Here is a 25392-nt window from a genome sequence, read left to right as displayed (position 1 = left end):
GGTGGGGCATGTCCATCAATTCTGGGTTGGACATGGCCTTGTATGTCAGGCAGAGATCACCTCTGAGTAAGCGGTATGCAACTGAGTACAGCTGGAGTTTCTTCAGTCGGGCTACATAGGGCATCTGTTTGAGGCCAGTAATCCTCTTGGTGAGGTACTTCTGTGGTCTTTCCAGCTGTTGCAGGTGTCTTGTAAGGTACATCCCAAATGGGGCGCTATACTCTATGATGGGTCTGATGAGTGATGAGTAGAGGGGCACAATAACCTCTTTTGTTCTAGAGGCGAACCCTTTTGTGATTAGGTGGGCAACATAGAAGGATTTTCTAACCACCTTGGCAATATGGTTATCAATGGAGAGATTACTGTCTACTTGGGTCCCCAGATCCCTGATTACATTTTCTGTATTTAAGGGACTACCGCATATGTGGAAGTTCACGGGTACTTTGTTTTTTCCAAAGGGGATGACTATGCTCTTTTTGGCGTTTAGCTTGAGGCCATGATTTTGACACCAGGTATCCATTTTAGTGAGACCCTTCTGGAGGATGTCTGTATCAGCTGGAGAGTCAATTATGGCCCCCTGTTTGCAGTCGTCTGCAAACTTGGTCAGCCATAGTCCTCCTGTGCTTGCCTGTACATCTGAGAAGTATATACCGAACAGGAGGGGTCCCAGGACTGGGCCCTGGGGGACGCCACTCGTAACCAGTTTAGAGTCTGATCTAGAGCCTGCAACACTCACCATGTGGGTTCTATCCGTGAGCCAACTGGCAACTCATCTCGTGATGTAGGAGTTTATGTTCAGGCTGGTGAGCTTATCTGTAATACCAGAATGGGGAATGGTGTCGAAAGCCTTTGCAAGGTCTAGGTAGGCTGTGTGGACTTCCTTTCCCTCGTCTAAAACCTTGCTAACTGTCTCAAAGAAGTATACTTTTGTTTTGAATGTATTTTTTCCATTGGAAACTTAGTAAAATAATTAGATTTAAATACAGACAAGGAAGGAGTACTTTGCTGTAGGAGTTATACAATGCAGAACTTGGATGTTCTTCATGTTTCACTGTTGCAGTCATCACATTTGGGTTATCTGGCTGCAGGTAGCCCTCAGCCGGCCTGAGTTATGGCCTTGCATTTTGATTTGTACATGCATATATTATTGCTGGATATTTATTTTATTCATTGTTTAGTTTTTTTTAAAACAACTGCCATTTGTTTTATTTTATTTTTTTTTTTAGCAGTGCTTACGTTTAAAATAAATAAAACATTAAACAATGTAAATAAAATAAGGCCTCCTTTTGTGTTGTTACAAAAAATGTTTATCATTAAGAATATTTTAATTACAAAACATATATTTATCTGGGCTGGTGTGAATCACCAAAAGCAGTATGTTGACAACAACAAACACAACACAAGAGATTTAGCTTTAGATCTAGGATATAATGTCATCATCCCACAATGAAGGATACTACAGACTGGTGTGACAGCATTCAGATTCAGTAATTGGAAGGCATTAAGGTTACTCACAAAAACAATCTACTTTTGACAGACTTTTTGCATCACAGATTGATGGTTTCAGACTTATCACAAGCAAAATAAGGGGCCATAACTGCTGAGGAATAGAAGTGGTGGATAAGATGTGTATTAGAAGTGAAATAACAAACGCTACTTTGAGTACAGTGCCTGGGTTTCATATATCAGCAGATACAACTCTTCCTTCACCTGCATTTTATTTATTTATTAACTGGTTGTGAATTCTTGATTGACATTCCTCTGAGCCAGGGTTTAGCTGCTATGGCTGAATTTCATGTGAGCACTTGTATATATGCAAAAGCCGATTGTCCATATGAGTATGATCTACATAGTGAAGTTTGCCTTAATATAAAATAACCAAATGAATACTGGCTAGGTAAATAATGAGTGTATTTTAAGACTTCTCATAAGTACTGTCTGATAACTAAAGTCTGACTGTGTATTTTCTTTTTTTTCAAAGACTTCCTATTACTCAAATTTGAAGACAATGTACACTGTGGGATACAGCACATCCTTTCTGTCATTATCTGTTGCAGTCATAATTCTAGGCTTTTTCAGGTAAGATGGAACTTTTTCTTCTTCATTATCTTTGTTACTATCTTTATATTGCAGACCTAGTTCTCAGCACCCATGCTTGTCTCACTTCTCCACCCAGGGAACAGAGTAATCAGAAGAATAGGTGTAATTGGTTACCAGCACCTTTGACACTGCTGTCACCCTGTGGCTGGGCAGAAAAGAAGTGCTAATGGAGAAAAAAAACAGCTTGTCTTCAGCTGCTGGAAACAAAGTACATCCATTCTACTGAAGAGGCTACAGGCGTTATGTATGAACCCACTCACACAATTAACAGCAACACATTGTTGCTGATAAATGAACATAGGAATTTGTACCATCATGGTCCCTTTGTTGAGATAATGTATTGTGTGTCATTTTATTTTTCCCCTGGAACTTCTAAGCACACCTTGTTGTGAGAGGGAGTGTGTGCAGCTGCATGTGTGGAAGGTCACGTAGCCATTTTATAATATTTGGAGTACTACACACACTTTCCTTCAGACCAAATGCTGTACTGCATGCTTAGTCTGTTACTGCTACACTTTGATAACTAAGTATACTGGTACATTTTCATTTTAATGATTTATATGGAATGGTCCCAACGAAATTACTTCTGCTGACAACAGGGAAGTTTCTAAAGGTATATAATTCTTATGTACATGTTCAGTGTTTATTTTTATTTTTAACTGTTCATATGAGAATCTTCAGAGCTGCATCACATGATTACTGTTTAGTTCAGTGGCTGCCAATATCAGTGGGTTATCATTTGTGGCAAGACAATACAGTTCTACCAGCATTTAAATTTTAAAAATCAGTTATTTGGGGGGGGGGGGGGTAGGAATAGCAGAGTACTTGCACAAAATTGTACTGTTGCTTTGCAACACAGCACCAGGAGGATAATGGTATAAATCATAACATGACACTAACTGCATGCTAGAATTATTCCAGGGCAGTACAGCTTTGTAATCTACTAAAAATATATTATCTCCATCAGCTCAGGCTTTGCTTTGTCCTTTCTTGGAAACATAGGGATCCAGAAGGGATTAAGTTCCCAGGTAAAGCTGTCTGTGAACAGCCTTGCATGAAGGTAAATTATTTCCTGACCTTCTACCCCAAAGCTTTAAATTAAAATCTTGTCATGTGCAGTAACCTCCCTAATATTTCATTTTTGATAACAAGCTTCTATCAGTCCTAAGTTTTTGGTGAAACAAAAAAATTTGCTTTGTGTATGTGTAAAGAATGCTGAAAGATTATGTGGATTAATACTTGAACCTAAGGTATTTGATTTGTGGAAATGATGAGGCATTTTCATTTTACTGATTTAATGGCATCTGAGTCATCCTGACTAAATACATTTTTGAGACAAATAAAAATGTTTTGTTTTTTCTTCACAGAAAACTCCGCTGTACCCGGAACTATATCCACATGCATTTGTTTACATCATTTATTCTGCGAGCTCTTTCAGTGCTTATCAAGGATAGTGTCTTGTTTTCCAGCAAAGACATTGATCACTGCAGCGCTTATGCCTCGGTAATTATACAAATAGAGAGCTACCATTCATGTTTGTGTGCTGTTCTCAAATGCTCCGGGTGACTGTATGCTGCATGTCACACACACACACACACACACACACACACACACACACACACACCACAGTACATAAGCTAAAGTACTAGAAAAACTGTTGCCACAGACCTGAAATGCACAAATAGAGCACATTTTCCTTGTTAATGCCCCATATTATTCAGACTTTTTTTCCACAGTTTTGCAGCAATATGTCATTCCTAGACATGGGAGAGGGAATTTTCTTTTTTTATCCACTTTTACTAATGTGAGTATCTGTGACCCCTGAATAGCACACGTTTTGTGAAGTTGTATATCTGGCAGCAGGTTGTGTCTGCTTTCCTACCCCATTTCAAGCTGCTTTGTAAAATGAAAAATACTTTTATTTATGTTCATTTGAGGAGAAGCAGTATAGAAGAATGTCTGGAACTCAAAACATTGATGGTTGCCATGATCTCCACTGCTGTATGGAACATTAACACTGATTTATTGGCTCCTCAGGGGAACAGAGCAGAGAAATGGACCTTTTTTTCTCTTCGATGCAATGGTCCCTTAAGAATTCTTTGCTGTGTTTATTGTGCTTCATTGCATGATTTCTTAGAAAAATGACATAAGGTAAAGGAATAAAAGCAATAATAAAAAATTAGAACAGTATCTGTCTAAAACAGAATGTAATCTGCAGTGCTTATTTGTAGTTAATTTCTAGTTTATACAAAAATAGCAAGTGCATCTAAAGCATCATGACTTCTTCCTATATTATGATAATCCCTCACTTCTGAGATTGCAGTACAGCATTCATCAGGTGTATAATGACCACGTGTGGGTACTGAGGCATTATGTCAAGTGTTTTTTCTACAATAATTTTTAATGTTGCATTCCATGAACTGTGCCTTACAGGTATTTCTGTAACTGCAGGTCTTCCCACCCCCACTTACAAACACAAACACACACACACACACACACACACACACACACACACACACACACACACACATACAAAAAAAACATGCACACATATCATTCTCATACATACACATGTGCATGCATACAACCATACACACAAATCAGCCTCACACACACACACACACACACACACACACACACACACACACACACACACACACACACACACACACACAGATCATTCTCATGTATACATACACGCACATGCACACAAATGCATGAACATACACAACCAAGTACATAGACCATCCTAATGTATACATACACGCACACACACCAATCACCCTCATACACACGCATTGGTACCCACACACAAATCACTCTCATATGCAGACACACACACACACACACACACACACACACACACACACACACACACACACACACACACACACACACACACACATGCACACACACATAGACACACACACACACACACACACACACACACACACACACACACACACACACACACACACACATATGCACGTAAGCATACACACCCTCATATACACACATGCACACACATGGTGTGATTCAGAAATGGATGCATTTAAAAACCACAAAAATGTGTTGTTGCAAAGCACATGCAGGCATAACTGATTGCAGTCCATAACACACAATCATGATCCACAAAAGAAGACCCGTTATTAGTTTAAGTGTACTGAACATATGACTCAGCAGTGCAAGGATGATGCAAATTTTTCTGGTAAGCATTTTACTTTTGTGCACATACTTCATGGAAAACACTGTGATGTAGTTACTGTACCTGCTGTTTGCAGCTACAGTGACTTTGAGATATCACAGATTTTTTTTTAATACTAAACATTTACTGAGCCATATACTGAGATCGTAAGTAGGTCTTGCTGTTAGCTGCCATCATTACCATATCAGGTGGTTAGGAGCATTGAAGTACAAGTGAAAGCTGCACTAAGCCACATGTATTTTTGCTCACTCTGCTGCTTCATAAATTATTCAAGTCTGATGAAGTTGCATCTTGCTTTCTGGATTACAACTTCCTGTTTAATATTTTTCTTGTATACAAGTTGCAAGTCTGTTTTACTGAAGTCACTAAGCCACATACAGTGTTGGTGGGAATTCATTGCTCATTGCTACAGATCAGTAGCAAACCACTAGTCCACCCAAGGAAGGTAAAGCTATTACAGTATGCTCACCCCTTCACAGCGCCTCCCAATTTTTCAGTGACCAGAATCCAGTGGTGGATCAGTGGTGGATCTGTACCACTACTGTCACAGATTATTCCAGCCACTCTTCAGGTAGTCAGTCCAGCCAAGACAGGTTTTGGCTGCCACTGAAAACTCACATTTATTTCAATGTGATGCTGACCACACAGTACTCAGAATTATCCTTTGATTCCACAAAACCAGTGGTTCCATTTCTGCACCTGCCATGGACCTCTGGCTCTGGTTAGGATGATATCAGCCTGCAGAATTGTGTATTATGGCATCACCTTTTTATATCAACTTGATAATTCTGTTTTTGGATGCCAACTTCGTTCATTCTGTTCTTTCAAGACAAAACAAGAATATGGTTTATTTCAACATCTCTTTGATATTTTGGAGTTCTAGTGTGTGTGTGTGTGTGTGTGTGTGTGTGTGTGTGTGTGTGTGTGTGTGTGTGTGTTTATTCATCACACTGTCTCAGTGTTGTACCTAAATTGTAAGACAAGGAATCAGAATAACTTAGTTGCTGCATGGGGCCATTCTCTGCTATAAAAACATCCTCAAACAAGCATCAACACTACAAGCTTGTATAATATAAAATGGGTAATAAACACTCTTCCTGTTTCTTGGCAGGATATCATCTTCCCACCACTCATATAATGCAATGTAATCAAATCACATTTCTTCTCAAACATGCATATAACAGTCAGCAGGTTAATATAGTAATGGGTTCTTCTTTTTTCTCCTTAATGCAAGTAAACTTAAAGAAGATACCATGCCTCCAATGAGTGTACTCCAGGCATATACATTACTACTAGAAGAATATTTTAATCCAAAACCTGAGATCAGATTTTTATGTCATTAAACTGTTTCTGGTAATTGTGTTGATAAGGACTTTACCTAAGTGTCCTGTTCTTAACTTCCAGTATTGACAAGGAAAATAAATGTACCATCTTTAGTCTCACAGTTTTCAACCTACAGCACTTGATAAATTCATAATTATTTTATATGCCTGCTGTAAGTGGATCCAGTTTTCATTTTCTCTCAGGTGGTTAGAGAAAAATAGAAAATTTAAGCCTTCTCCTTTTCTCTATTTGTTTTTTTTTTTCCTTCAGTATCAGCTTTGTCATTATTCAACTCTTATAGTATTAGGTTCATAGGTTCATAGGTTGGTACTAGGCTATCGACCCTAGGACCTATACAACCTAGCCATAACAATTCCCTGGCTATTTCTTCCCACACTATTTACTTCCCTGGACCCCTGTCTATCAGGGTGACTGACATGATCCCCGGGGTGAATTTCCTTTCTCCCATCCAGTCGTTAAGGTTCCTTTTGAAGAGGGCCAAAGAGGTGCTCTGCTTGACATGTATGGGCAGTCTGTTCCAGAGTCTGGGGAGCCTCTGGGTCAAGAAGCTATCCCTCCAGCATGTTTTGTTTATTGTGATGACAAAGTTTAGATCCCTGGAGCATGTGACTCTGAGGGATTGGGATTTCTTTAAGTGTAGCATGTCCAACAGATCTGGGTTTGACATGGCCTTGTATGTTAAGCAGAGATCGCCTCTGAGTAGATGATATGCGACAGAGTAAAGCTGGAGTTTTTTAAGGTGGTCAGCATAGGGCATCTGCTTTAGGCCTGTGATTCTTTTAGTGAGGTATTTCTGCAGCCTTTCCAGTTGTCGCATATGTCTTGAGAGGTACATACCAAATGGGGCGTTATATTCTATATTGGGTTTAATGAGGGATGAGTACAGTGGGACAGTGACCTCCTTTTTTCTGGATGAAAAGCCCTTAGTGATGAGGTGTGCCACATAGAAGGATTTTTTGCCTGTTGTGGCGATGTGGTTATCAAAGGTGAGACCACTGTCCACCTGTGTCCCTAAGTCTGTTGTCACACTTTCTGTGTTTGGTGTACTGCCACCTATGTGGTAATTCACAGGTACATGTTTTTTCTCAAAGGGGATAACTATACATTTCTTGGCATTGAGCTTGAGCCCATGGCTCTGGCACCAAGCATCTGTTTCTATGAGGCCCTTTTGTAGAGTATCCGCATTATTTGGGGATTCAATAATGACTCCCAGTTTGAGTTAGCCAGAGTCCCCTAGTGTTAGCTTTTTCTAAATTATTTGTATATAATATAGATTTATATTTGGTGTCTACATATTTAAGCATAAGCCATTGAAGTGATATGCTATCTGTTTGCTATAAATGATCATAGAAATTATGCAAATTGTAAAGCCTTTATAGCATACTTTTTCATTAGTTATATATAACCTGCCATCTCAGTTTTTCCGTTTGAATAGACAGCTTATGCGTGATAAATATGAAAGCTGTCATTTACATGAATGTTATTTACCTGTGTATTTACTGTATATTAAACACTGTTTCATTGATATTTGATATGGTTGCTGTATGCATATCAAAAATCCATAAATAGCTTAATCAAAAAATTAAAATATGTCTATAACATTTTCTCCAACAATGAACTTGGTAGCAGTGTGTGTCTAGTGTGACCACTGCCATAAACATGGATTTCACTACTCTCCATCTACTCAAAGTATAGCATGATATTCATGTTCTTATTCCAAAGATGTTTAACAATAATTATCTCAGGAGAGCCATATTTATTTAATCCCTAATAACTTGACTGTTTCTTGATGCTGTCTCATGTTTGCTCATTACCATTGCCTGATTACCATAATTACCCTGTGCTTGTGTTCCATGATTTTTACCAACACAGTGTATTGTTTAGTTATGTTTGCTCAGTACTAATGCTTGCATTTCAAGACGTTTACCAGGTATGTTGTTTACTTTTATTTTGCTTATGTTGGTAAAAGTATATTATAAATATGCATTTGTGTATTACAATGGGTCTACTGTATAAGTTCGAAAATACACTTCTTCAAACTCACACAGTAGACTCTGGGTTATGCGAACGTGCACTTAATTGAAAGTGCACTTTCGCGAAACTCACTTCAGTGAATGGGCTATGTACTGCCATTTAGTGTAGTAGTCACGGACGTTAGGGTTAGGGTGCGGGTCATGGTAAGGAGATAGCTAGTATGGCTATCCCCTTACCATGACCCGTGCCCTAACCCTAAGGTCCGTGACTACTGCACCACAGTGGAGGACATAGCACGTTTTCCTGCCGTCCTCCACTGTGGTGCGATCTGTTCATAGAAGCTGAGTTTGCGAAAGTGCACTTTAGAATAAGTGCACTTTCACATAACTGAGTGGTCTACTGCTCTTTTTCGAATACGTGGTATTCGAATAAAAGCAGTAGACCCATTACAATATGTGTGGGTCATAGCTAAAAAGTGTTCTCAAACCAGCCAACTTACCATGTTAGTTAACAATCAAACAAATAAATGAATTAAACAATAACCCACACCTGGGTGTGGGTAATGCTGGATTTACCCACAGTTGGTGTGGTTTGGTCATGAGGGTGAAGCCCAAGTGGCCAAACAAAGATGACCATGGGTAAATTCAGCATTACCCACACCAGAAGTGGGTTATTGCTATTATACATTGACATTATTTAAGAAAAAAAATACTTACTTTTCTTAAATAATGGCATTGTATAATGCCTTTGTGCTGCCCTTCCACAGCTGTCCAGTATCCTGGAGCAGTTCTGATGTACTGCGCATGTGTATGCTTACGCAGTACATCAGAGCTGTGTGTAGAGGAAACAATGGAGAAAGGAAGATCTCCGTTGCTTTTTTAAAGTTGTCTCGCTATGCTAAACGAGTTTAACATAGCAAGATATCTTTAAAAAAAGCAACGGAAAAAAGAAGATCTCCGTTCCCTTTTTTAAAGCTGTCTCGCTATGTTAAATGAGTTTAACATAGCGAGACAGCTTTAAAAAAAGCAACGGAGACAGGAAGATCTCTGTTGCTTTTTTTAAAGATATCTCGCTATGTTAAACTCATTTAATACAGCGAGATTACAGCAACGGAGCTCTTCCATTCTTTGTTGCTGCCTAACACAAAAGACTTATACTAATGGTAAAAGTCCAGGCGACCGGACCTTTTTCCATTAGTATAAGTGTGATTTACAACGGGCACACTGACCAATCAGCTTGCATGTTTTAGAATATTAATGGGGGGTCATTGTATAATTAATATTATAGCTTGCATCGCATGGAACATGTGAGCATAAATAATGCTGTTTCTGCTTTAAGCAGGTGCTGTGGTGACAGATTTGGTTATGTTTCTTCATGGCTTGTTTTTACTATACTAAGCACCATACTGCACTCACAGTGACAATCCACTGTGATGGAGAAGTCATCAATGGCACATACCAGACTGTTTTACAGTACAAAAGACATTTCAGCTTTACAACTCAGCCTGCCAGGCTATTCTGATAGGAAGAACTACCCTGCCATTCCAATTACTTGCTTTTGTAGATGGTGACTTAACTCTAGTGGCGACCACAGTTGTTTTCAGAACAGATTAGTTGTTTTTTTAAATTAACTGCTGCTGATGCTGTTGTTGTTCATAACACCCTTATCATAGGAAGTAATCTGATGCCAAGCTTATGGGCTGTCTCTGTCACAGCAGGAATGTAATACACATAACATATCTCCCAAGCCTCCATAAAGACGTCTTTAAAGGCAAAGCGCAGCCTTTCATTTTCAGGGCTAGCTCGTGCTGTATGCATGGATGTTCTTCGTGTTTCATTGTTACAGTCTTTACATTTGGGTTATCTGCTTGCAATAGCCCTCAGTCGGCCTGATTAACAAATCTTGGGTCCTGCGTCGGTTGCTGTCCCTTCTTCCATGACGTCAGGTCATCAGGGGTATAAAACATGCAGCTGACGCCATTACATCAGTCTTTCTTGCCATGCGGTGCCCGAAGCAGAAGCAGTTCGCAAGTGCCGGTCGGCCGACTCCTGAAATTTTCGTTTTTGAGTTTCAGAACCGAAGTCTTCAACTAAAGCTATGTACTCCGTTGGGGAAACTTTTTCTTGCTCCTTACCGATGTCAGTAAAAGTTAATAATTGCATTACTTGTGGAAAGCAAATACCTCACAAAGATTTTCATTCGTACTGTATTCCTTGCCTAGGCCTTGACCACAACGTTCCTTGCTGTCAGTTTTGTGCCTTATTTAATCAGCGTACTATCCATCATTGGTATATTTTCGCCTCTAAATATTTCAGTTCTTGGTTCAATTATCCAGAAATGTCGTTGATTAGCCATCCGACTACCGGTATTCCAAAGAAACGCAAAGATAAAGACAGAGACAGGCCGCCTAGGTCCAAAGCTGCCAACGACACTTCTCCTAAGCCAGTCGTCAGTTCATCGGTACTCAGTGAGGCGCTTTTGCAGCCCCTGATACCCACTACTTCTGATTTGCAGGCCTCTATGGAGACCCATTTGGAGTCCGGTATACCACGAGATGCTTCAACTGTGGAACCTACGGATGTCTCTAACTTGGATGGGTCCGGAGCCGCTGTGCAGGCACCGGCTTCTGAGGGTTTATTCAGGCCTACAGACTTGCATATTAAACTGACACCTCCTTCTTCATTTAGGCCTAAACCTCGAACCATATCTAAGAAACCGACACCCAGGCCGCATGCTCAGGCCTCTATGCCTGAAAAACAAATGATAAGAATGACTGAAGATCTTATAACTCTAGTCAGGGGAAGCCAACCACCCCCTTCTAAGAGACCTAGGACTGAAGTTGTTTATGAATCTTCTGACCAGGATTCTGATTTTTCTGATTCTTCTGATGATCTGGATTTACCCTTAACTACTTATGAGGATTCTGATGCAGAAGACTCTATTTCCTCTGCTTCCCCTCCAGAAGATTTTTCTTTTGGTGAAACCTTACATACTCTAAGGGAGCATTTCCACTGGGAAAGCCAGGATTTTTCTGATTCAAAAAAGAGGCTTAGGGATTTCTTGCTCCTGCCTCAACATAGGCCTTTAGCTATACCTCTTGTACTAGACACTGTTGATGATGCCTTTTCAGAATCTAGTTTGGCCCCTGATTCTTTGCCTCCTGCTCCCAGAAAACCTGATAGATATTACAGGGTTCTTGATTCACACAAGTTCCTTTGTAAAAATCCTATTGCGGATCCAGAGACTATTTCACAGGGACCCAAGGGCATTAAGGCTTCTACTGCTAAAAATCCTACCCCTTCTGATAGAGACTCCAGGGCGCTGGATAGATGGGGTAAGAAGGTTTACACTTCTGCAACCTTGGCCATTAGGGCTTTAAACTGCCAGTTTCATATGTTAAAGTATCAACAACATGTTATTGGATTGCTTAAACAGAAAATGATGTTGACTCCTGACTGTGATGAAAACAAAGAATTACAGGGTTTAATGCATTCTGCTGAACAGGTTGGAAAACATACTTTGCCATGTAGATTTGATTCATTAGAGGCCTCTTGCAGGGCTGCTGTTACTGGGTCTGTGCTCAGAAGGCATGCGTGGCTTAAGGAGCGATCTTTGCCTGATCATGTTAAAGCTGAACTGTTGGAGGCTCCCTTAAATCAGGACCGCCTGTTTGGCAACAAAGCTGAGGAAGTTCTTAAAAAGATGGAAGAGAAAGCTAAATCTATGCAACTGTTAAAGATTTCTTACAAGTTCAGCCTCCAAGATTTAGTAGGCATTGGCCCTCAAAGAATTGGTCCTTTCCAGCCCCTTCCAGGTCTTCTCAATCCAAACCCAGACACAGCAGAAACCCCAGGTTTCAGTCCCAGGGGACGCACAAGACTAAGCAGTGGGGGGGTTTCCGCATCCAAATCTGGGAGTAGTAAGACTCCTCCCTATGGAAAACTGTCTCAATGACTTGCTTTTAAAACTTCCAAGCACTTCCCAACTGAATGCTCCTTTAGGCGGAAAGATTGGTCTGCAAGCAAAAAAACTGGGAACTCATTACCCAGGACAAATGGGTTTTAAATATAGTGTCCCAAGGATACAGATTTCACTTCCACATGTTACCAACACCAAGCAGGTGGCCAGATCTACCCCCAAATCAGTGGGCAGAGGCCCAAAATCAAGTACTCTCCGTCTTAAGCATGGGGGCTATTCAGTTGGTACCAGAAGAGGAAAAGGGACAAGGTTTCTATTCGAGACTTTTCCTGGTACCCAGAAAAGACAATTCTTAGCACCCTATCCTGGACCTTTTCTACTCTAAACACCTTTCTGGTGATTCCAAAATTCAAGATGCTATCTCTTCACCAGCTGCTTCCTATGCTAGGCAAAGATGCCTGGCATGCAACACTAAACTTAAAAGAAGCATACCGGCACATCCATATCAGGGAGTTTTGCAGAAGATACCTACGCACTATCAGTTCTCTGCACTGCCCTTTGGCTTATCTACTGCACCCAGGGTATTCACAAAGTGTCTAGCTCCAGTCATTGCATTTTGCAGGCAAAGAAATATTCAAATATACCCATACCTGGACGATTGTCTAATTCAGGCAGAAAGCCAGGACATACTTTTGAATCATCTGGCTTTTGTTCAAAGGGTACTGACTTTTCTGGGATACACCATAAACAAAAAGAAATCACACCTGGTACCCTGTCAACAAATTATATTCCTGGGAGCAAGCTTGAATACAACTTCCCAAATGGCTTTCCTCACGCCAGAGAAACGGATTCATTTGACAACCTTCTTCAAACAAGTGGCCACAAAAGCCAGCTATCTGCAAGGCAAATACTGCAAGCCTTGGGGTTCATGGCCTCCTGTATTCTTTTAATTCCATATGCAAGGCTGCATATGAGGAAACTATAATGGTATCTCAAAAGCCTATGGTGCCAACATCATCAGGATCTAGAAGCAATGATTCCTATCATACCTTGCCTACGCCTAGAGTTCCTTTGGTGGGCAGAGGCCTGCCACCAAAACAAGGGACTACCATTCACACTACCCCCTGCTGCCCAAACCTTAACAACAGACTCATCACACTATGCATGGGGGGCTCACCTGGCAGGGAAGTGCATTCAGGGCAAATGGAAACCAAGTCAAATGCACCTGCACATAAATCAAAAATAAATGTTAGCTGTACAGAATGCTTTGACAGCCTTCAAGGACCACATTCTTCCAGGACAACTAATGGTAAAGATGAACAACACCACTGTCATGTGGTACATAAACAAGCAGGGGGGTACACATTATTACCCCCTCTGCAGACTAGCCATGGCATTGTGGAACACAGCCTTGAGCTACCAAGTGAATCTACAAGCTCAATTCCTGCCAGGAAAAGTAAATACACTGGCAGACGGACTAAGCAGAAACATCATGGACCCACATGAGTGGAAACTGGAACCAAGGATTTTCAACATGTTGACAAGCAAATGGGGGAGCCCAGATATAGACCTGTTTGCTTCCCCCCTAGAACCATCAATTGGACAAATTTTGCACAAGGATTCCCCACAAGCTAGCTTAGAAAGTGGAAGCTCTATCAGTTTATGCCTTTCCTCCTCTGCCTCTGTTCTCCAAAGTACTACTAAAGATCAAACAGAACAAGTCAAGGATGATTTTAATTGCACAAGACTGGCCATGCCAACACTGGTACCCCCTCTTGCGCAGTGTGTCATGCTTGGCCCCAGCCTCAGACTCCTTCTCTGTTGTCTCACAGGAGAACCAGATTCTGCACCCTCAGCTGCAAACCCTGAACCTAGCAACTTGGCTAATTACCTAGTCTCTCCTTTCCTCAGTAAATCAGTGACGGATATCATTTTAGAAGCAAGGAGGCCTAGTACTAGAAAATCTTATGCTGCAAAATGGAAAATATTCTGTGCCTGGAACCAATCACAAGGGATGAGCACAGCAGTACCCAATTTACCTCAGATTCTACAATACTTGACTGAGATGCTTCATAAGGGCTTGTCCTTTTCCTCCATCAAAATTCATGCCTCAGCCATTTCAGCTCATTATAGCAGAGAGCCTCCCCTCTTCTCTCACCTACTGCTCAAGACGTTTGCCAAGTATGTTGTTTACTTTTATTTTGCTTATGTTGGTAAAAGCATATTATAAATGTGCATTTGTGTATTACAATATGTGTGGGTCATAGCTAAAAAGGGTTCTCAAACCAGCCAACTTACCATGTTAGTTAACAATCAAACAAATGAATTAAGTAATAACCCATACCTGGGTGTGGGTAATGCTGGATTTACCCACAGTTGGTGTGGTTTGGCCATTTAATTTTAAATTAAATTTAAGGCCACCCAGGAGAGCTCCAACTCAAGCCTGGGACCTTAACTTTGTCTTGGAGAAACTCACCCTTCCTCCTTTCAAACCAGCTGCTACTGCAGATTTAAAATTCCTTTCTTGGAAAACAGCTTTCCTTTTAGCAATCACATCAGCAAGAAGGGTATCTGAATTACAGGCCCTTATGGCAGTGGAGCCTTTCATCATCTTTCATGCAGACAGGGTGTCCCTCAGAACCAATCCCTCCTTCATGCCCAAGGTGGTATCCAGTGTGGCTCTTAATCAGTCCATTCATTTGCCTACCTTCTTTGCTAATCCACAGAACAAAGGGGAACGGATACTGCACTCCTTAGATGTGCACAGACAACTTAGATTCTACTTGGACAAGACTAAACCTCAAAGGAAATCTGAACAACTGCTGGTGGCATTTGCTGCAGGGACAGAGGGAAAAGTTATTTCAAAGCAAACCATTTCAAAATGGATAGGAAACTGCATTCATTTCTGCTGTATGCACCATGGAAAACCTATCCCACAGGGTATCAGACCCCATTCAACCAGGGCTGCATCTACCTCTACAGCCTTTCTCAGAGGCATCCCTACCAGGGACTTCCTAGAAGCTGCTACCTGGAGTTCTGTACATACTTTCATCAAGCATTATCATTTGCCCGTTCTCTCTAAATCCAGAGCTGGCTTTGCCACTGCAGTCTTGCAGGGCCTTATAGCTGGTTCTATTTCTATTTAAATTCCTCCTCCCAACCTTAGCTTTGGGAATCTACCCAAATGTAATGACTGCAACAGTGAAACATGAAGAACATTGTATAGTTGTGTACACTTACCATAAATGTAGATGTTCGATTGTATTCACTGTTGCAGTCCTGGTTGCCCTCCCTCCAGCCCCTTTCTTCTTTTGGCTATACCTCTACTTTCCCTTACTATGCTCAAAAGCTTTTTAGTGTATTTGCTTTTTTCTTGTAGGTATATCCTTGTATTTATAGATTTAATTGCTTCCTATTAGGGGGGCACCTGACATCTGGGGCAAGAAAAACTGATGTAATGGCATCGGCTGCATGTTTTATACCCCTGACGACCAGACGTCATGGAAGAAGGGACAGCAACTGACGCAGAACCCAAGACTTTGTTAATCAGACCGACTGAGGGCTACTGCAAGCAGATAACCCAAATGTAATGACTGCAACAGTGAATACACTTGAACATCCACATTTATGGTAAGTGTACACAACTGTACTTTTCTTTTCACTGTACTAAAAAGTGTAATTAGGATGATTGAACACAGATTGTTTAGTCCCTGTAACTGTTATATCTCATTGACTGTAACATCTTTTCTTGATTTCTGTCTTGAATCCTTGAGATGAACTGTTTCACAGAACAGCTTGTGTATGCTCAGTATAAATACAGATGCATTATTTCTGGTTACTATGGAATTTAACGCACAATTCTCAACTCTCCACAATTTTTTCAGAATGTCTCTAATTTTGCCTCATATTTTGCACCATCCCTCAATAAATTCTTGATGTTCTGGTAAATCAGTGAGGATTACAGTCAGTTGGCAATGTATAGTATTAGAGTTTCATAATTCTTATTTTTCAGAAAATTCATGTTTATACAAAACCTATTGGTCTATTAACCTTTTAAGTAAATTATAAAAATATTTAAAAAGTTTCACTAATTTTGGCCTCCAGTATTTTTGGCTTTGTCCAGAATGTTTTGAGTAAAGAAGCTGCGAAGTATGAAAGTAAGGAATGTAAGGTTGTGTGCTATACTCTAGTAACAAGAATAATTAATATTATTCTAGCCTACATTTTCTGTCATAGTTCCAGCCTAAATTTACTATCACCACATCTCCACTGAGGGGTGGTTTCATGGCTAAACCACTATTTTTAAAATTTGTGTTAGGGAAGAAAAGTTAATGAGTGCATAGCTTGCGTTTTATGGCTCTAACCATGACTGAAGCTGTGGTTTTGAATGCAGTAATAAAACTCAGTAAAAGCCACATCGTATATATTTCCTCTATAATACAGTGTTATACTGCTATATTTGGAGTGTAACATTGTGAAATTCAAAGCTGACATTTCTCTTACCTGTTAAATGTATGTTATAATTATTTACTATTATAAAGTATATAACTTTCATGACCACTATGTTAACACAGTTAAATACTGAGATAGATCAGTTTTTTTGGGGGGGGTTTCCCCCTCTGCCTGCTGACCATTAGACCTCCCTGCTGAACAGCTGGTAGTTCCTTAATGATGGGGAGCCCAAGATCCACTGAACAGAGAGCTTGTCGGGGGGGGGGGGCATCACAGAGGTAGACACTAGGGGTTGCTTGAGTCTTTGCTGGATTATCAACTATGAGGATGTTTTTGTTATGAATGCTCTAACCCCTCTCCTAGTGGTGACATGAACTCTTGCATTACTGCAAGGGCAGCCTGTGCCTTTCTATACATGTGTGTATGCATGCACCTTCTTGTATTCTGACAAGGGTTTGCCATCACTGGCTTGGGCTTTTGCACCCATATCCTCCTTGCACCAGCTCCCCACATCCTAACATGTCTCTGCCCTCTAGCTGAGGTTGTACCATTACAGTAGTGACATGAGCACACCAGGACCACTATGCTCTTCCCCCAAATGTCTCCATCCACACTTCCTGCACTGTCAAGTGCTTGAGTTGCTAATTAAATTTAGGCCACTTAGGCTGTAGTCATCTCTTCACCCCTCTACATAACCAATGCAGCAAGACAGCTGTATTTATGAGACATGCTGATGAATAAATGTAATACAAATATTTACCTCAAAGTAAGGATTGTGAATATATAACATAGACAAACAGCCTTGTACATTTTAGTTGGGATTCTTTTATTCTTATTATATATTCTGTAAAGCTGTTTATGAGACATGCTGATGAATGAATGTAATACAAATATTGACCTCAAAGTAAGGACTGTGAATATATAACATATACAAACAGCCTTGTACATTTTAGTTGGGATTCTTTTATTCTTATTGTATATTCTGTAAAACTGTTTATACAAATACCTCATAAACTTTGATATCAATAATCTTATAGTCTGACTTTGTGGTAAACTTCTTTAAAAGGGTTATGGAGGCTGTAAACAGTGGCCATGGAGTGTACATAGTCTACCTTGATATGGCAAAGGCCTTCAGCACTACACTACATATTGGCATCACATAGAAACTAAGTGCTTTAAAAATCGACCAGTATGTGGTAAGACAGAGAGCCTTCTTCTTCCTCTCAGAGATATTTGTAAAGGAGATTAACTCACTGCTTAAATCCTGAAACAGTCCTCTTCCAAACTCAGAACACTCCGCACTACCTTCCTAAGAAAAGCTGCAGATAATAAGTATTCAGCCATCTCAGTTACACTTTCCAGTACAGTGAAAAGAAACAGAATGTACAGCATGTGCCAGCTCTGAAAATAAATGGGTGAGCTTTGAATATGAAATGTTCTTTATGGCAGCTTGGGAGAGATGCTCTGTGTATTACATACCTGCTGTGACAGAGACAGTCCTCTTACCTGTACTTAGTGTATCCCTTAGTTTTGGAACTCCAGATATGAAACATTCCATTATAATCCCAGTAGTGAAATTTCCTACACCCAGAACATAAAAAGACTTTTAACCAATATCAAAACTTTGCACTCTGGCAAAAATATTTGAAAAAAAATTCTCTATAAACAAATGCTCAAGTACATCAGTAGTTATGCTTCCCTTTCAGACAAGCAGTGCTGCTTTAGAAAAGGCTGTAGGACAGCAACTGCTTTACTATCTGCAACAGAGGCCGTTTATAGCAACATCAACAATGGGCTCTTCACTGCTGACATTTATTAACACAACCAGGACATTTGAAAGTGTCAGTCCCAATCTACTAATGATAAAACTGTTCCAGAGTTATTTAGAAAATAGAACTTTCATGTTTTGCATAACAACTAACTTCCTGCTTTTGGTACCCTCAATATAGGGGTCTCCAATAGCTTAGTTTCAGGCCTACTCCTTTTCTCTTAATTCATTAATGACCTCATAGATATTACTATGTATGCAGACAATATACTGTTACTACAAGCTAGTAAATCCCCCTCCAACGTTCAAGAACAACTTCAGTAGTCCTTCACCAATCTCTGCACTTAGGCTAAAGCTACCAACTTCCTCATTATTCATTGAAGCACTAATGTTATGCATTTTTCTCACCACATAAACTATCTCAACTCTTTGTCCTTACCGTCACTAATAACCACAATACTGTCATTTCCTGTCTCTGAATGCAAATACCTAGTCCTTACTGTAGACCCTTCTCTTTCTTTCATCACACACACACACACACACACACACACACACACACACACACACACACACACACACACACACACACAAACACACACATTGTTAACAAAGTCCTTTCCCATTTAAAACTTTGCTACAGACTCTCATGTTCTCCCTTCAGCTGCTCACATCCCACAGGTAAAAATGTCTTCCTTCCAAAACTGGAATATGATTTACCTTTACTAGTCTTTCTTTCCTCCTACGGCTCTCATAGACTACAGATAGCTGATAACAAAATTTGCAGATTCACACTCCTGAAAAATCTTAAATGTCATGGTCTTTCTTGCAGTTTTTGCTAATTTGTTTGTCTGTGTGACCTTTTTACCATTAGTCTGGGGAAAAATAATTGTCTACAGGTTACTAAAAGATCTACCTACCTCTTAGGCACACTGCCCTCCCTTAAAAAGAATACTCCCTGTTAGAGAGCAGTCATACTTACTAAGAAATAGCCAAAATGACACTTACCCACTTAAGCTGTTCACCATTTAATTTTATCGGTGAATGGGCATTTTCCAGAATGAGCCCTGTACTGTGGAACAACCTACTTCCCGAGATAAAATGACTACACTCTCTCCCAGGTTTCAAGTCATATCTATCAAGTTATGTCCAAAATGAGACATTATGTACTTGCTTTTGGGACAATGGCTACTATTTTACTTTAGTTGGGCTATCACTGTTCTAATCCAGTATAATTTTGTGTTGTGTATAGTTAACTAAAAGTGTGTTTTTTTCATAGTTCTCTTTATACTTAGTTAATAGTCCTGCACCTTCTTACTTCTGAGAATTTGCTCTGATTCTTATTCTTTGCTTATTGCTTGTTGATTGGAATCACTGTTCTTATTAGGCAATTGTATATGTCTGTATATTTGCTCTATTAATGTATGCATTTGTAAATCACATCATCTGTAGCTCTTTTCTGTTGCCTGTGAGAACAGGTCATGGCTGAAAAGTGTCTTCAGATCAGCCCACTTACCAGGTTGCCAAACTGTAAATAAAAAATAAATAAAAGTGTCTGAAAGGTATAACCCACACAGTATGAGTTGCACATGCCTCATCAGAAAGTATGAAAGTGACCTGTGGTGTCCCTCAAGGCTCTGTGCTGGAACCTCTCCTTTTTGACATTTACTTCTCAGATCTCCAAACAGAAAGCCAAAATCCCTTGCTAATAAAGTTTACATATGACACAAACTGTGTTGTTAAGCCAGTCTCTGGCACCCAAACAGTCCAGAATGAACTCTTAGTAAATTCTTAGTGTACTAAAATGGGCTCAAACTTAAAAGCTAAAAAGTTTAATATGGTCACTTTTGGTAGATAAACCAGCCCCCTCATCATATTGTATAGGCAACACATCTCTACAGTATGAAAATGTAGTCAGGGAAACTAGGAACTTGGGTTGATAGCTCCCTCTGTTTTGACCAGCATATGACAGTAGCTGTCAGGGAGTCCTTATATTTAGCACAGCTAATGTGCCAAAGGAATACCATTAAAGACTAAAGAGATAATCACTTCCTTATACTCAGTATTAATCAGATCAATTATCTAGTAGAACACCCCATGTTAGGATGTATCTCACTAAACATATTAAACAACTAAAAAGACCTCAAAGTTTCCTAATGAAAAAGACCAGACCTAAAGTCAATGAGCTACCAAGAGAGAGACTGCAAGCTCTTTCCCTTTATCCATTGTCTTAAAGACTTTTGAGGATAGATATGTCTCACCACACCGTTAGAGACCCAGTTGTCATGGATCTCCTGTATCTCTGCATGTCCAATATCTCCACCAGTATTATTAGCAGAGGCCTAAATCTTCACTAACAGATAAATCAAACATGTTGGAGGGATAGGTTTACAAGGTGGCCTAATGGTTAAGGTGTTTGCCTTGCAAACACAAGGTGCACGGTTCGAGTCTCACAAGGGATAATTGTCTTGGCTTAAAATGGCTCGCAAGGGCAGTTAGCTTACTACTAATCTATGAACCTATGAACCCAGAATCTTCCAAACCTCTGGAATAATCTTCCCCTGCATGTAAAGCAGTGGAATTCATTAAAGTCCTGTAAATATAACCTAGAAGGGTAGTCACAAATTTACTTTGGAATTGGCTGGTATGGCCCTCCTGGAGAAAGCTGGTGCAGCATGAGGGAGGGTACTGCCAATGCAGGAAGGGTCATAAGACTTAGTGTCCTTGGAATATCTATGAATCTGCTAATAACTGTGTATTGATACACATTGTTCTTTAATAAAGCTGTATAGAAACTCGTCATCGGTAACATACAAGAGCCATTGCATGGAAGTACTGCCCTTGATGTGAGCAGATGTAAGTTTTTGTGATGAACTAATAATAGATTAGAAGAAGTAAGCTGTTGGGGCTGCATAATACTGTTATCACTAGTCACACGTAGATTTAATTGTTGTTACAGTCTTATCATTGAATAGGTACTAGTTACAGACCCTGCATGCTCCCTTAAGTTTCACTGAAATTTATTTTTAATAACAGTTGTGCTTCTTGTAATATCAGAAAGGTGCCACTTGTGGTTCATTTTACTTCTTCTACTGCTACAATTTTAGTCACCTGTATATTCTAATCACTTGAACTACTTCTGTACGTTATCTGTACTGTGAGTAGAACCTAGCATTTTGGACAAAACCAGTTTGCATACTGTGCTATATAGCTAATTATTACAATGTAACTGTTTTCACGTGGATTGCCTAAAATACTCAGTTGCTTGGCATGTTTAAATAGAACTAAAGGCTTGTCTTTGACTATTTATTTTGTAAGCTAATTACTGTGTCTGGGTTAAAATGTTTTCACATCTGGCAATATTTTTATTGAGTTTCATTAACCATTTGTTCAGCATTATTTAAACCAAATGTATAGTTCCTACAGCTCTCACCTTTAGATTTTTTTTGTTCCCGTGTGCACATACCTAGTGTGCCATTGATGTTTGCACTACATGCTCACACTGCCCATAGTGCTGTAATTTTGTTTGCTGTTTTCACAACACTCTTCACTCCTTGTTTAATTGAGTTAGGCTTATTACTGGATGAAGTGCATTGTGAGACCACATCAGAAAGGTTAACTATGTTCTATTAACTCTGGGCAAACTTATGAATTTAATGCAGTCTAATGTGGAATAATTTTAAACATGGTGGTTTGCCAGTTTGTTGTATGACATGCTTTCCGTAATGGTTTAATGTACCTGATTTTTTTCTAGGAATACACAGCTGTGAAAAATAAAGCTACTAGTGATTTCACAGTGTTATTCAACTACACTGAAAATGTGCATACCAGTACTGAATTGTCTAAAGACTAAACTGCCCAATTTCATTAGATTATTGCATTCAAATAAATTTAAGTACCAATAGTACTTATAGAGATACAAAGCAATGCTGCATGTAGTAAAATTCAAAGATGATGTGACATCTAATGATGGTGATATTGTTTCTCATATGACCATGCTCATGTAGAATGAGCTTTGGTACCACAACATATTCATGGGAATGATGCATACTTTGCAGGAATGGCTGACATGGACTCAGCACAGCAGTCTATCATAGGTTCATAGGTAAGTACTAAACTAGCTGCCCTTGTGGGACATTTTAAGCTTAGCCAGTTTCTCTTTTAGTGCTGAATTGACCTGTCCCATTTGGTGTTAGACTGGCCTTACTCATGGTCAATAATTATATTTTACCCCTAGTGTGAATAACTGGGATCATAGCATAGATAATTTGAGGGGACACATGCATGTGATAAAGCATTTGGGAGCTGCCTCTGTCCATTAATGGTATGGGGACAGTCCTGGGGTAAATTTTCTGTTTCCCATCCATAAATCCAAGTTGTGCTTGAATATGGACAGGGATGAGCTTTGTTTTTCTTGGATGAGGTGTCTGTTCCAGAACAGCAGTATCCTTTGCAAGATAAATTTTCCCCTCCAAATCATCTGGTTGATGTAGCAGAAGTTTAGATCCCTAGACCAAGTATTTCTGATTGACTTGCTGATGTGCACTAAATCTATTAGTATTGGGTCAGAGGATGCCTTCTATGCCAGAGACAGGTCACCTCTTAGCAGTCTGTTGAATGCAGAGTATAGTGACAGGACTTTGATTCATTCCATGTAGGACATATTGTTTAGGCCTTGTATCCCTCAGTAAGATATCTCTGTGGCTGTTTCAGTCGTTTCATGTGTCTGGATAGATCCATGCCAAATGGGGCATTACACTCAATGATTAGTCTAATGAGGGCTGAGTAAAGAGGAACAATGACATCCCTAGATCTAGACACAATCCCTTTGTTTATAAGATGTGCAATATAGAAGGACTTTTTTACAACAAGACTCATGGCAATCAGACTTCAGTGCAATGATATGGCAGTACTCATAATCACCAGCAGGGTTATGATAGTGAGGAAAAAGTGCACTCAGACAGCAGTTGTAGGACCTATTAGATACAACAGGAACTAGTGCTGATAATGGGTGATCTGAATGCACACATCGAGACAGAAGAACAGAATGTAAGGACTGCCTGGATCCCCATAGGTGGGGAAATAGGAATAAAGATGGAGAGGCCATTCTAGACTTCTGTCTGGCAAATGGTTTGCAGTTATCTGCAAACTTAGACAGCCAAAGTTTACTTCATAAAAGTAAATGCCAAACAGGAAGAATCCTCATAGTAAAGAAAGGGTACTGTGATAGAATCTGTGATTGCAAACCCATCCCCAGTGAAGCAGTCGGCCCTCAGCATAAACCATTGGTTGCCACAATCAACTGCAAGCAGTGATCAGAGAAGGCTGTAAGGTCAACAGAGACCAGGCTGAAAACCTGGAACTTGACTGGAGAAACAGCACAACAGTTGAAGAATTACTAACTACATCAAGCCACAGAAGAAGAAGAAGAAGAAGAGTTAGTTGGGAAGCCCAAAGCAGCAAATGTAATATAAGGTGCAGGCAACAGATGAGATATGTGGGCCCAGAATAAATAATAAATAAGGTAAAAGCTGGTGGTGGAATGGAAGAAGTCAGGAAGTCATCAAAATAATAACGCAGGAGGAAGGAGAAAAAGTGGAGAAGACAGGAGACAGACCAAGCTAGGAAAAAAATACTGTTGGCTAACAAGAAGCTGTGATGCCCATGCACTGCCCACCCTGTAATCAAACCACCCCACCCCACACCACTAGCACCAGGAGGGATGTGCATTGAAGGATAACAAGTACACACACAGTAAAGTACAATTTCCTTTAAGAGCACACAGAGATCACAGTCAGTCTGCTGGTTTCTCCTCTTCCTCCAAATCCCCAGTAAGACTCCCCACTGGCACACTATAGAAAGTCAAGCCACAATCTAGCACCCTCTGTCCAACCAGTGCTTCTGCCTCAGTGCCCAAGTAACCGACACACACAGACACACTTTGAGATTTGGTTTATATACAAACACACAGACACTCCTGGGGAAGGATGGCACAGGTTCTCCAGCTATGCCCCATCCTGCCAGGCTATAAGGTAGTAATCACTGCCACCAACCACTATTTATCAGCTACTACTACTACTACTGAGTACTGCCATATCATTGCACTGAAGTCTGATTGCCATGAGTCTGTCACAAATTCTGATGACATCCCTCACTGCCTTTTGAGGCTTCTCTCTCCCCACAATTCTCTTACTATTTCTAATCTGTCTTCCTGAGTAGTAGACTCTGGATCCTAAGCCAAGACTCTTACCAAAGGGTGTCCAATTTTACTGTGCAATATTATTATCCAATTAGTAAGTGTGACAAACAACAAGACTATTGGAGTGGCTTTGTACAGTATCACCAAATACATGTAAGTAATCTAGAGCATAAATTATCTCTACACAAACCAGCCACAGTTGAAAGGTTTAAAATATTTAATAATAAAACACAAGACAATACTTATTACTTCAACACAATGACATTACAGAGTTCAGAAATCACAGGAAAATGCTTTAAAATACTACTGTAGAATAGTCTGACATAAATATAGAAAACAGCTAGACTAATCTGGATATTTCTATCTATCTCTAAGAGAAATCATTGTTCTAAATATCTTACTTACAGAGCAAAGGCAGAGTGCTGGTGAGTTGAT

At 39.9% G+C, this 25392-nt stretch overlaps 1 protein-coding gene across 1 annotated transcript in view; it reads left to right on the top strand.

Annotated features, from left to right (window-relative positions):
* The first annotated feature begins 1782 nt into the window (after positions 1-1782).
* Positions 1783-25392, top strand: part of SCTR (secretin receptor) — a 427481-nt gene continuing 403871 nt past the window's right edge. Inside the window, exons 1-3 of the mRNA XM_044073676.1 lie at positions 1783-1797; positions 1982-2079; positions 3468-3603. Coding sequence (XP_043929611.1) covers positions 1783-1797; positions 1982-2079; positions 3468-3603 — 249 coding nt within the window. The remainder of the gene's footprint in view (positions 1798-1981; positions 2080-3467; positions 3604-25392) is intronic.

The sequence above is a fragment of the Protopterus annectens genome, chromosome 6.part0 (assembly GCF_019279795.1).
Source record: "Protopterus annectens isolate FY-2018-M chromosome 6.part0, PAN1.0, whole genome shotgun sequence".
NCBI lineage: Eukaryota > Metazoa > Chordata > Ceratodontiformes > Protopteridae > Protopterus > Protopterus annectens.
Note: the sequence above shows the minus strand (reverse complement) of the source record. Positions and strands in the feature narration are given on the sequence as shown.